Here is a 12,643-nt window from a genome sequence, read left to right on the forward strand (position 1 = left end):
TGCTGTGACTTTAAACCTAACTTCTACTTCACATTACTTGATTTTCTCTTAAAAACGGGGCAGGGGAGGCGAGAAACATTGTGCTTCAGAGAACTGTGGTACTTGAGGGCAGAAGCTGAGAACACTGGGAATTCTGTCCCAGTGAGTCCCTTCTAAGGAGCACTGGTGGTGCAGTGGTTAAGTGCTCAGTTGTTGACTGAAAGATCGATGTTTCTAACCCAACAGCTGCTCCACAGGAGAAAGATGTGGCAGTCTGCTTCCGTAAAGATTACAGCCTTGGAAACCCTATGGGGCGGTTCTACTCTGTCCTATACGGTCACTATGTGTTGGAATCGAATCATTGGCAGTAAGTCACCTCTGTCCTGGGCTCCTCAGGGGTTGGATGTCTGAAAGGTGTTCCTTGTCCCTTGGTGCGATCTCCCAGAGAATGGGGAGAACCAGGTAGTGCTACACCCCAGGGACATCCTAGCACTTTCTCCTTGAATTGAGAACACCCATCCCACAGTCAGCTCTTTGGGGGGCACAGGCCTGTCTGCTCCACAGCCAGGTCCCCAGCCTGGCACAAAGCTCCTAGTAAGGGTGCATCTTTTGTGGATTCTAATTATTTAAATTTGAAATAGAACCATATAAAAATATATCTATGAGAAAAATTTGAAATAATTTAGACCCCCCTCCCCATTAAGGAGTCCTGGTGGCACAATGGTTAAGTGCTTGGCTGCTAACTGAAAACTTGGCGGTTCAAACTCACCCAGTGGCTCTGTGGGAGAAAGATCTGGCGGTCTGCTCCTGTAAAGATTACAGCCTAGAAACCCTAGGGGGCAGTAGGGCAGTCCTACTCTGTCACATGGGGTGACTATGAGTTGAAAATCGACTCAGCACCTAACAACAACAGCACCCCCTGCCCCCACCCAATTAGAAAACTCATTGGGAACAGCAAGATTTGCAAGCTGGAGTGCAGTGATTCAGATGCCACTTTAGAGTCCACAGACTTGAGTCCAGGTCTCTGCTTTGCCTCTAGCAGGCTGAGTGACTGTGTGTTTAGCACTGCTGCCACATGGTGGCACCACTTTAGCTGGCAAAGAGAAATACAGAACCGTCCGCCTTCTCTGTTAGTGTTCCTTTGCTGTCCTGTTGTTTACGTGCCTCAGAAGTCTGCCCCGGATTTTGGTGACTCTTGTGTTGCTATTTTTAAGTTCACTGTTGTTATAATTTAAAACAATGAAAAAACCTCTGACATATCATCCACCCCTTCATTAAGAGGTTGTGTGAGTCTCAGGGCTGAAAAACGTGCCTCAAGTCAGTATCTGTGTGGAATGTCCATGTCATACAAGGCCGTGGTCCAAGCCAAGCAGCTGCCTGGATTAAACCGAGCTGTTAATTTTGGGCGACACTTCTTCATAATCCTAGAGCTCATAAGAAGGCAGAAGGCAACAGCAGCCTGCTGCGGCAATTGTGGATTTTACAGTGTGGGTTTTACGTGCTGAGTGGCAGCATCCTCCTTCTGCTTTGTATTCATTCTTATGGCAAGATGAGTCTTGCCCTACAGGGAGTTTTGAATTAACAAGGCTCTTCAAGAAGAAATCTCCACATAAAATGCATTGCCCTGTAGGCTAGGCCTTCACTCGGATTTGGGGAATGAGGAATTGACACATGAATGAAGATGCAGCTCGCATCCCCACATGACTCACTCTTTCTCTTTTGCCCATCTTCCTCTCTCTGATCCCATTGTCCCATTTCCTTTGTTCAGAGCAGTCTCTCTGCTCACCCCTATCCCCCTAGGCCATTCTTTTGGCATTCCCCATGTAAACACCCCTGCCCCCAGCTGCCCTAGGTGCCTATGCAGACCCAGCAGCAGTCCCACACTCACATCTCAGTTCCCCCTCCCCGTCCACTTCAGGTCATTCCCAGACACCTAGAGCATGTACTATAGTCCCTATCAAGAAAGCAATTAGAAGCGATGAACTGAGAAAGCTATAAATAAGATTGGAAAGCTTTCACATTTCTAAGAGGGCCTTGCTGCAGGCTCGGGCCTCCATGGGAGGCAGCAGGATAGTTGAGAGGTAGAAAAATGTGGGGCAGAATAATCCTGGTCTCTGCAGATTAGTGGTAGGAAAGCAGGCAAATAACCAACAGTTTCTGGACTTCAGCCATACAAGGTGAGAGATCAGTACATGTTGGTAATAGCTACTATAAGTTGCCGCGGCTGTTACTGCAATAACGCGGATTGGAGCCGCCTGCCGCAATAGCCAATTCTGAGACGGGTGAGGTGAGCAGCAAGATGTTTATTATATATCGATATACAGGGGACAGAGGGGAATAGATTCCTCTAAAAAACCCGTCTCCCCCACTGGAGATCGGCTGGAGTCTTATAGGGACAGGATTGTGGATCTTTAATGGTAGTTTTTCTTTGAGGTGGTGATGTCTTAGATGAGTTAACCTTCCACTGGTATTCTTAGAGGTTATCTGGTGACATCTTTGGAGATTATCTAGTGACGTCCTGTTTACTCTTGTCACAAGATGGATGCTTTGTTTGGTTTTTCATTCTTAGATCATTATCACTTGTTTTCCACCCTCCAGGGAGGAACATCAGTTAATCTTAAACCTTTTTGTAGAGACCACAACGGGAGGGAAAAATCAGGAGACAATGTGGCGGTTAGCAATGGGGAGTCAATAATAGTGAGCTGGGCCTATGCAGCCTCTTCCATGGCTACACAATGGTTAAGCACTCAGCCGCTAACTGAAGGTAGGCGGTTTGAACACACCCAGCAGATCTGTGGGAGAAAAGACCTGGCAATGTGCTCCCATGAAGATTTTACCCTAGAAAACCCTATGGGGCAGTTCTACTCTGTCATATAGGGTTGCTATGAGTCGGAATCAACTCTACCACACACAACAACATTTGCTATTATTGGAGTCCCTGGGTGGTGTAAACAGTTAATGTGCTTGGCTGCTAACTGAAAGGTTGAAGGTTCAAGTCCACCCGGAAGCACATCAGAAGTAAGGCCTGGGAATCTACTTCCGAAAAATCAGCCACTGAAAACTCACAGAGCACAGTTCTATTCTGACACATGTGAGTTCGCCGTGAGTCGGAGTCAACTCAATGGCAACTGGGAGTGTTATTATTGTGAAGGGGGGCCCAGAACTGCCTCTGTCCCTTCAGATGGGCCCTGAGTGTTCCTGGGTGCCTGTGACCCCCCTCTGTCCTTGCCGTTTCCCACCATAGATCCAGGCCGTGGGCCTGCCCGACACCTGCCATTTCTCCCACTGGGACTGTTCTCGCTTCTCTCCTGATAGGAGCCTGGCTCACAGTCGCCGTCCCAGGAAGCCTTCCCTCAGGAGCCCTGCCTGGCTTGGGATCATTCCTGACCCTGCCTTATTTTTCTGAAGCTCTTAGCTGCTCTCTTTCCGTAGCGCCCTTATGTACCCCACAGTGAGCTCTCCTGTGGAGGAACGCTCATCCCAGGAGACCTTCCGACAGAGTAACCCGTGTCATGGCTGTCATTGGGGTGATGAAAACATGGCTGGGCTTTGTTTTGTTTTTAGTCATGTTGCCATTTACTGTGTGGTGGGGGGAAGAGGCCACAAATGTAGTTAAAAAAGCAACCAACTACAAAATGACCAATGTAGGTATTAAAGTCTTGGGGCCAAAAGTAGTTCATGCTCATTAACAAATACAGAGCCTCATGGCTCTGTGGTTGAGCTGTGAGGTCTGAGTCCTGCCAGGACCTCGCTGTTGTCCTGCCTCCCACTGCTTTTGGGGAGTGTCTTAGTGCTGCTTTAACAGAAATACCACACGTGGATGGCTTTAACAAACAGAAATTTATTCTCTCACAGTCTAGAAGGCTAGAAGTCCGAATTCAGGGTGTTAGCTCCAGGGTAAGACTTTTTCTCACTGTTAGCTCTGGGGGAAGGTCCTTGTCATCAATCTTCCCCTGGTCTAGAGGCTTCTCAGTGCAGGGACCCCGGGTCCAAAGGACATGCTGTTCTCCTGGCTCTTGTTTCTTGGTTGTATGAGGTCCCTCACTCTCTGCTTGCTTCTTTTGTATCTCAAGAGAGATTGACTCAAGATACTGTCTAATCCTGTCGATTTGAGTCCTGCCTCATTAACATAACTACCTCTAATCCTGCCTCATTAAGATAATAGAGGTAGGATTTTCAACACATGGGAAAATGACATCAGATGACAAAGTGGTGGACAATCACACCATACTGGGAATCACAGTCCAGCCAAGTTGATACACATTTTTGGGGGACACAGTTCAATCCATAACAGGGAGTTTGGATTCTCGAACTGAAAAGACAGAAAAGATAACAACTTAAAAAAAAAAAAAAAATCCTCCAGCGTCCTGGGAACCTGACAGGCATCTCATTTTGCCTCTTACCATTGGATCCCGGCCCACGGGCAGTCTGCTTCTCTCATCTCACATTATTCCTTAAGCCTTTTTCTACGTCTCCACAGTCTTCATCATCACTAGTTCAAATGAGTTTATAATGTCCCATTTCAGTGATATGCAGTAATGTACCAAACCACTTCCCTAATGTTAGCCATTTAGGTGATATCCAATTTTTGGCTAACATGACCACAAATGTCTTTATTATAAACACAGAGCTTTTGGCCTCAATTGAATTAATTCCTTAGGATATGTTTCCACTTGTGGAATTACTGGGCCAGAAGTGTAAGCATCTCCATGGATCCTGTTACTTGTGACTTTGTGTCATTATTTGGCATGCTTCTGATGCCTCCTTTGATTCTAGAAAAGGATTTGAGATAGCTTAAGAAATACAAGCAGGAGACCTGGGTTCGATTCCTGGTCAATACATCTCATGCACAGCTACCACCTGTCTGTCAGTGGAGGCTTGTGTGTTGCTATGATGCTGAACAGGTTTTGGTATATTTTAGGGACTAAGACTAGGAAGAAAGGCCTGGTGATGTACTTCCAAAAATCAGCCAACAAAAACCCTGTGGATCACAATGGTCCAGTCCTCAACTGAACATGGGGATGGTGTAGGACTGGGCAGTGTTTTGTTCCACTGTACATGGGATCACCATAAGCCGGGGGCCAACTCAACAGTAGCTAACACAACAAATACAAATGGTATAGTAGAAGAAAATAAAGAGAGAGGAAATCTGAGGAAAGCAGAAAATAAGAGTAATTTCGGTACCCAGAAATACATATATGGTAAGGTCTTAGATACTTGCTAGTGGTGTCCAACAAATTTGGCTTTGCAGCTGAGGCAAGGTAAGATCACTCATAAGATCCACAGCCTCCTTAAGACAGAAGCTGCATTTTTCAGGAGAAACAGCCTCTGTACCGTGACCTAAAAAATTTCCTCCCTCAGTGTCATGAAGGGAATGTTGTTAGGTGCCATTGAGTTGATCCTGACCATAGTGACCCCATGTGAGAGAGCAGAACTGCCCCATTGAGTTTTTTAGGTTGTAATCTTACAGGAGCAGATCTTTCTCCTGAGGAGCTGCTGGATGGGTTTGAACCACCAACCTTTCAGTTAGCAGCCGAGTGGTTAACCATTGTGCCACCAGGGCTCCTTTTCATAAAGGGGATACTGTGTGATATAGTGGACACTTTCCTCACTATATTCCTACCCAAAAAAAGAGAGAGAGATGAGCTTTCTATGGCTCTTTTTTTTAATGCGATTCTCAATGTAAATTGAGGACATAGTTTTTTCAGTTTGGGCTTTTAGCTCCTGAGACAGAAGAGCCCATTTTCTCTTTACCTTTGTTTCCCCTTGGTGCCTGTGCTGGAGCTTTGTACCCCAGGGGTGCCATGTATGTCTGCATGTGTGTGTGGACATGTGTGCGTGGGTGGACATGTGTGGGTGGGGGCCATGTGTGCGTGGGTGGACATGTGGACATGTGTACATGCATGGACATGTGGACATGTGTACGTGCAGAATTGTGTGCATGTGAACGTGTGTGGACATGTGTGTGCACATGTGTGTACACAGACGTGTACGTGTGTGGATATGTGTGCATGCGTGGACATGTGCGCATGTGGACATGTGTGCGTGTGTGGGCATGTGTGCGGGCATGGACATATGTGCGTGCGTGTACATGTGTGGACACGTGTGCGTACGTGTGTGGACATGTGTGCATGCGTGTATGTTTTCACCATCGTGTGATAAACCATGATCTCAAACAAGGCTCTGTAATAACCCGTGGAAAATCCTTTGCTGCCATAATAAGGGGAAAAAGCACAATTGCTTGAACTGCGATGTGTAAATAACCAACCAAAAAAACCAAACTTATTGCCGTGGAGATGATTCCAAGTCACAGTGACCCTGATCCTATAGGACAGAGTAAAACTGCTCCATAGTTTCCAAGGAGCGTCTGGTGGATTCAAACTGCTGACCTTTTGGTTAGCAGCCATAGCTCTTAACCACTGTGCCACCAGGGTTTGCCATCTTAATAACCAGGTGACAACAAATAGAAGACTGGAAGGAGATGCAGCAAACTGTTAGCAGCCACAGTTGTCTTTGCAGTGGTGTGAAGATGGCTAGGCTCTGTTCTAATTTGTTTTTTAATCGTTAGGTTGAAGTTTTAATGTGTGGTAGGGCAGAGGCCGTAAATGTGGTTAAAAACAGCAACTAACTACAAAATGACGAATGGAGGTATTAGAGGTACACTCAGAGATCAAAAGTTGTTCGTGCTCATTAAAACCAAAAGACTTCAGGGGTGTATAAAGGTGAAAGGTAAAAGGCTTCTGCCAACCCCCACCTCCAGTCCTGTTCCTCAGGATTGTTAATCACATTGTTAACTGTTAACTGTTGGTGTGTTTCCTTCCAGACTTTTCTTCCTATCTATTATCTACCTTTTCTTCCTATCTATTATTTACCTACCTACCCATCTATCTGTCTGTTCTGTCTATGTATCTGTAATAAATATGCCAAATGGGCCGTCTTTACATACTGTTCCGTGACTGGTTTTTAGAGCTGTTTGTAAAATTTCTGCATTCTCCTTTTTTCTCCCTCAAATCTTATTTAATCAGCATTGTATTGGTTTCCCAGGGCTGTTATACAAAACGCCACAAATTGGGTGGCTTATAGAGCGGAAATTTATCGTCTCACAGTTCTGGAGGCTAGTTGTCTGCATTCAGGATGTGGCAGGGCCATGCGCTCTCTGAAGCTGTAGATGCGGATCCTCTCCTGTGTCTCTCAGCTTCTGGTAGCCCTGGGTGCTTCTTGGCTTGTAGATGGGTCTTCATTCACGTGGTCTTCCCGGAGTGTCTCTCTGTGTCTCTTCCACTGTTTTATAAGGACACCACTATGATTGGATTAGGACCACCCTACTCCAGTATGACCTCACGGTAACTGATAATGTCTTCGAAACCCTATTTCCGAACAAAGTCCCATTCACAGGTATAGGGGTTAGGACCTCACCGTATCTTCTTTGGGGAACACAATTCAGTCCGTAAGACATGTGCTACTTTTATCATTTCTTTGAAGTAAAGCTCTGTTTCTGTTTCCTGCTCGTGTCTGCCCGACACTGAGACCCTGGGTCCAGAGGAAATCAGACCGTCTTGGGCTGGGGACAGGCTGGATGATGCCAAGAAGCGAGGAAAGGAACTCGCTTTTCACCAGGAAAATGGTCCATGTTTCGGTGACAAGCTGGTGTTTGTTTCTGCTTCCTTCAGAGCAGAAAGACCATGGATTTGAGGTGGCCTCTGCTTCCTCCGAAGACTGGGCCTCTGGCAGTAACCCCGAGTCAGACGCCGCCCCGTTCCAGGAAGGCCCAGGGAGCTCCGACCAGCCAGACGCCGTGGCTAGTCTGCCCACACCCAGCGACATCTTCGTGTCCTATTCCACCTTCCCAGGTGAGTGCCGCAGGGGACTGGTGCTCCCAGCCTGGTGAGTCCTCTCACCTTCCCTAGGGGCCACTGTGATGGGGAAGAAGAGACCTGTTCTGCCTCTTGCCACCTGTGTGACTCCGAGCCCAGCCCAGGGCAAGGCAAGGTGGCCCTAGGGTGCAAAGCTTAAGGAGGCACATGCTCTTGGGTACGTGTGCTTCACTTACCTCACCCTGGTCCTGGCCCTGCCTCAGCCTTCTCATCTTTAAAATGGGAATGTAATTGTACCTCACGGGTTGTCATGGGAATTAAACAAGGTGGCTGGCACGTCACTGAGCACAGTGGCTGGCACAGAATAGGTGTTAGTTTCTGCATACCTGTAGGGAAGCCACCTGACTTTTCTGAGCCTTGGTTACCTGGTTGGGAAGATAGGAAGCATAACTAAAGTCCCAAGGTGGTTGTGAGGATGAAATATGATCACAGAGGGGACAGAGCCGCAGAAACATGGGCTGTTTATGCTAGATGTGAAACTGTGTCAGAGTCCAGAGGTGGAGAAAGCCTCCATGCCCAGGGAGGGGGGTGACCTGGGGGGGCCCTGGCCCACTGACAGGGTCCAGCCTTTCTCTTTCCTAAGGTTTTGTCTCCTGGAGGGATACCAGGAGTGGCTCCTGGTACATCGAGATCCTGGACGGTGTCTTGGAGCAGTGGGCTGACTCTGAAGACCTGCAGACTCTTCTGCTCAGGGTGAGGCCTGCCTTCTTGCAGAAGGGGGCACATGCTGGGAGCAGGGTGCCCTCCTCTGTGTAGGTGGGGGGGGGCCAAGCAGGGTGCCAGCCTGACTTGAGACGCATAAAGCCCAAACCAAAGGTAAGAGACAGTAAGCACCCCGTCTGCTTCTGTGCCTTGATTTGCCATGAGAGTCTGTGCTCTTTCTTCTCTTAATGTGAGACAGAACTGCCTGTGGTAACATTTGCCCTTTGGGGGTCCCCCAGGGCTGCCATTCCTCGCTGTCTCCTCTGAGGCTCCTAGGCTGAAACCAGCAAGCTCCCCTCCCCCCCGATGGTGTGGGTCCCCAGGGCCAGGCTGGGAAGCTCAGTGGCCAAGCATGGCACCTAAGGAGACAGGCTGTGGGGCTGTCCCGGCATCCTTTACCCCTCTGCATAGTCATGCTCTTCAAGAACCATGACTCCCCTTTAGAATAGCCCCTCTCAGGAGGCCCTAATGGAAGGAAGACCACTGAAGGGTGGCTTGATAGAGCTGCAGCCCCCTATGTGAAAACCCCACTCCAAGCAGTTGCCTCCACCGAGGATCTAGAGCCTCATCCTTGCCTTTGGGCATTAGCACACTAGGGTTCCTTCTGCTCTGCCCAGGTATTTTGTGCCATGGGAAGGGGCCGTAGGACGGGGACCACTCCTTTCTCCTGAGGGAGGCTCCGGCTCTGTGCCCTGCTGAGCAGAGCTGAGGAGAGAAGAGAAGCAAGTGCAGGGCCACACCTGGCAGAACGCCAGGGGGCGCCCCTTGTGGTGGTCCTTGGGCAAGTGAACCTCAGGCAGCCTGGGGCCCTGTGGGTGGGAGAGGGGACAGTCAGGGCTAGGTAGTACATGCAGCTCCTGGGCCTGACCTCTGGGCTTCTCTTCAAGCAAACCTTCCAATCGGCTTTGAACTTTGTGAAAAAAAATTTTATTGCTCTAAGATATATTTAACATAAAAATTGACATTTTGACCATTTTAAGTGTCATTTTTAAATTTTTTAAACTTTCAGTTGAGTTGATTGTTTTTAAAACACTCTAGTGAAGGAGGCTGCAGTTATAGCTGTGTTTTTTTTTTATTGTGGTGAAAATATGCACGCCACAACATTAGCCAATACACCTTCCACATTGACAATTTGATGACATTGATTACATTTTTCATGTTGTGCTGCCAGTCTCGCTATCCTTTTCCAAATCATTCTACCACCTAAGCAAAAATTTCCCCTTCCCCCTTCCTCCTACCCCCGGTAACCACTCATAATCTTTGGGTTCTATATGTTTGCTTATTTCATATAAGTGAGATCATACGATGTTTGTCCTTTTGCGACTGAGTAGTTTTGCTCTATAAAGTGCCGATTTAGTGGACTTTTTCCCAGCCCGTTTTGAGTTCTTACATCAGTAACGAGAACTCACAGACTGCTCTGTGCTTATGTCTTCACAGGTTGCCGATGCTGTTTCAGAGAAAGGGATTTACAAACAGATGCCGGGTTATTTTAATTTCCTCCGGAAAAAACTTTTCTTTAAAACTTAATGAGGCCCGGGCCCCACACCCTGCCTTACCTACAGCCCTAAACCTTTCTGCTCCGGGCCTGGACGTCGCTATGACTGTGGCTGTCATGCTTTGAAGGGTTTTCTAGCCTGTGGAGTGACTGTTCCTTCCCCATGAGGGCAGACAGACTTCCATATTGGACGGGAAGGGCGGACGGGCAGTGGAGGAAGAGGAGCTGAAGGATGCCGTGGACACCACGTGGCCCCTTCACCCACGGCTGGTTCCTTGGCTAGTGAACGAAGCCTGTGGCCCCTGTGCCTTCTATTGTCATTTGGGGCCAGATGCTTCTCTGTGGTGGGAGGCTGTCCTGTGCACTGTGAGATGCTGAGCAGCATCCCTGGCCTCCACCCACTAGGTGCCAGAAGCATTTTCCCAAGTTGTGACAACCAAAAATGTCTCCAGAGATCACCAAATGTCCTCTGGGGGGCAACATTGCCCCAGCTGGAAAGCCACTGATTGCTGGGAATGTTCGGCAATAAAGAAACCAACATCTCTTAGATCCGCAGGCTTGGTGCTACTGGAGTCTGAACAGCTTTTATCTGTGGATTCTAAATGAAGTTTTAAAATTTGCTAATTTTTCCTGTGTTGTAGTCTTAAAAAACAAATCTTAGGTGACTATGGACTCTTCTCTGCCCATTCCCCTCCTTATTTTGCTCACACTCTTCTTCCTTCCAAAGGTAACTTCTGCCGTTTTCAAAACATTTCCCCGTTGCATTTGATTTGAATACCACCCTATCCTAGGAAGGTGGCAGGGGCGTGCACCCTGTGTTGAGGGAGCTTAAATCACTTGTCCAGGGGAATGTGGTTAACCAGTAGAGAGACCTGGCCAGAACCCAGATCTTCTGATTCGTGGCCTGTGCCTCCCAAGTGCCTGACTTGCTGAGGGACCCCGGTACTTCAGGGCAATCCTGGGATCCCAGGCCCCATCCCTGAGGTCTTTTAGGCTGTCGTGACCCCAGCTTATTTCTTGCTTTTAGGGCCCCTGGACATTAGGAGGAGCCTTGGTGGTGCAGTGGTTAAGATTCGTCTGGTAACCAAAAGGTTGCAGTTCGAATCTACGACCTGCTCCTTGGAAACCTTATGAGGGAGTTCTACAGTGTCCTATAGGGTCACTATGAGTTGGAATCAACTCGATGGGAATTGGTTTTGGTTTTGGACATTAGGATGAAGTCCTTGGGTGGTGCAAGGTTTGCACTCAACTACTAACCTAAAGGTTGGTTTGAACTCACCCAGCAGCACTGCAGAAGAAAGGCCTGGCAATCTGCTTCTGTAAAGATTATAGCCAAGAAAACCTTATGAAGCAGTTCTACTCTGTAACACATGGGGTCTCCATGAGTCAGAATCAGCTAGATGGTAACGGGTTTGGTTTTTATTTTTTGGACATTAGGACAATTTGCTAATAAGACTGGCACCAAGGTAAGATTTATGTAGTTGCCACTTTGTTTTATTTTTCCTTCTGTAACCTTTCCACGTCCGAAACAGTCCCGGGTACTTCTTTTGGTTAGTTATTTGCAATCACCTGTAGGGACACAGACAGGAAAATAAATAAACCAAAGAACAGATTTGTGTTTGGCAGTTTCCCTGTCTTTCTTCTGGGCAATGCACTGCTCACGTGAATCAGACAGGGCTTTGAATCAGTTTGTTTTGCTGCTGAGAATTTGCATTTCCACCCCAGATATATTGAATCAGAATCGACAGTTTAACAAGATCCCCAGGTGATTCTTAGGTATAATAAAAGTTGAGAACGACTGCCGTACTACTCATTCTCGGAATTGATCCCTAACCAGCAGCAGCATTAACATCCCCTGGGAACTTGTTAAGTAAGGTCTGGTGGTGCAGTGGTTAGAAGCACTCAGCCGCTAACCAGAAAGTTGGCGGTTCGAACCCACCAGCCCTCTGCTGGAGAAAAATGTGGCAGTCTGCTTCCATGAAGATTCACAGCCTTAGAAACCCTTTGGGGCAGTTCTACTCTCTGTCCTATAGGGTCACCATGAGTCAGAATCAACTTGATGGCAGTGGGTTTGGGTTTTGGGGAACTTGTTAGAAATGCAGATTCTCAGTAGGGGTTCAAATTGGAATGAACTGGTTCGAAGCCCTAGAATCAGAGGCAGCCATTCTAAGGCAGCTCCTGCCTGAGGTGAATAAGATGTTATCACAGCTTTCCACTGACCTGCTGTGGTGCCTTGGCCTGGAGTCCTGATTGGGCTCCAGGGGACCTGTGAACTCCCAAAAATTATATGTGAAATGTGTGGATTGACATGTTTATAGATCTCATGCCCTATGAGTGTGGCTGTCAGTTGTCTTCAGAGGCTGCTTAGCTGTATCTCTTAAACTTTTTTTTTTTTTAAATTGTACTTTAGATGAAGGTTTACAGAAGAAACTAGTTTCTCAGTAAACAATTAGTGTACATATTGTTTTGTGAGATTGGTTGCCAACCCTAAGACACGCCAAAACTCTCTCCTTCTCCACCTTGGGTTCCCTATTACCATCTTTCCTGTCCCCTCCTGCTTTCTCATCCTTGCCCCTGGGCTGGTGTGCCCATT

At 47.6% G+C, this 12,643-nt stretch overlaps 1 protein-coding gene across 1 annotated transcript in view; it reads left to right on the forward strand.

Moving 5' to 3' along the window:
- The window catches only part of CASP9 (caspase 9), a 28,020-nt gene extending 16,837 nt beyond the window's left edge, over positions 1-11,183 (forward strand). The window contains exons 7-9 of the mRNA XM_023732165.1: positions 7,650-7,829; positions 8,437-8,546; positions 9,993-11,183. Coding sequence (XP_023587933.1) covers positions 7,650-7,829; positions 8,437-8,546; positions 9,993-10,082 — 380 coding nt within the window. The 3' untranslated portion in view covers positions 10,083-11,183. The remainder of the gene's footprint in view (positions 1-7,649; positions 7,830-8,436; positions 8,547-9,992) is intronic.
- The last annotated feature ends 1,460 nt before the right edge of the window (positions 11,184-12,643 follow it).

The sequence above is a fragment of the Trichechus manatus genome, unplaced genomic scaffold, assembly GCF_000243295.1.
Source record: "Trichechus manatus latirostris isolate Lorelei unplaced genomic scaffold, TriManLat1.0 scaffold00048, whole genome shotgun sequence".
NCBI classification, from domain to species: domain Eukaryota; kingdom Metazoa; phylum Chordata; class Mammalia; order Sirenia; family Trichechidae; genus Trichechus; species Trichechus manatus.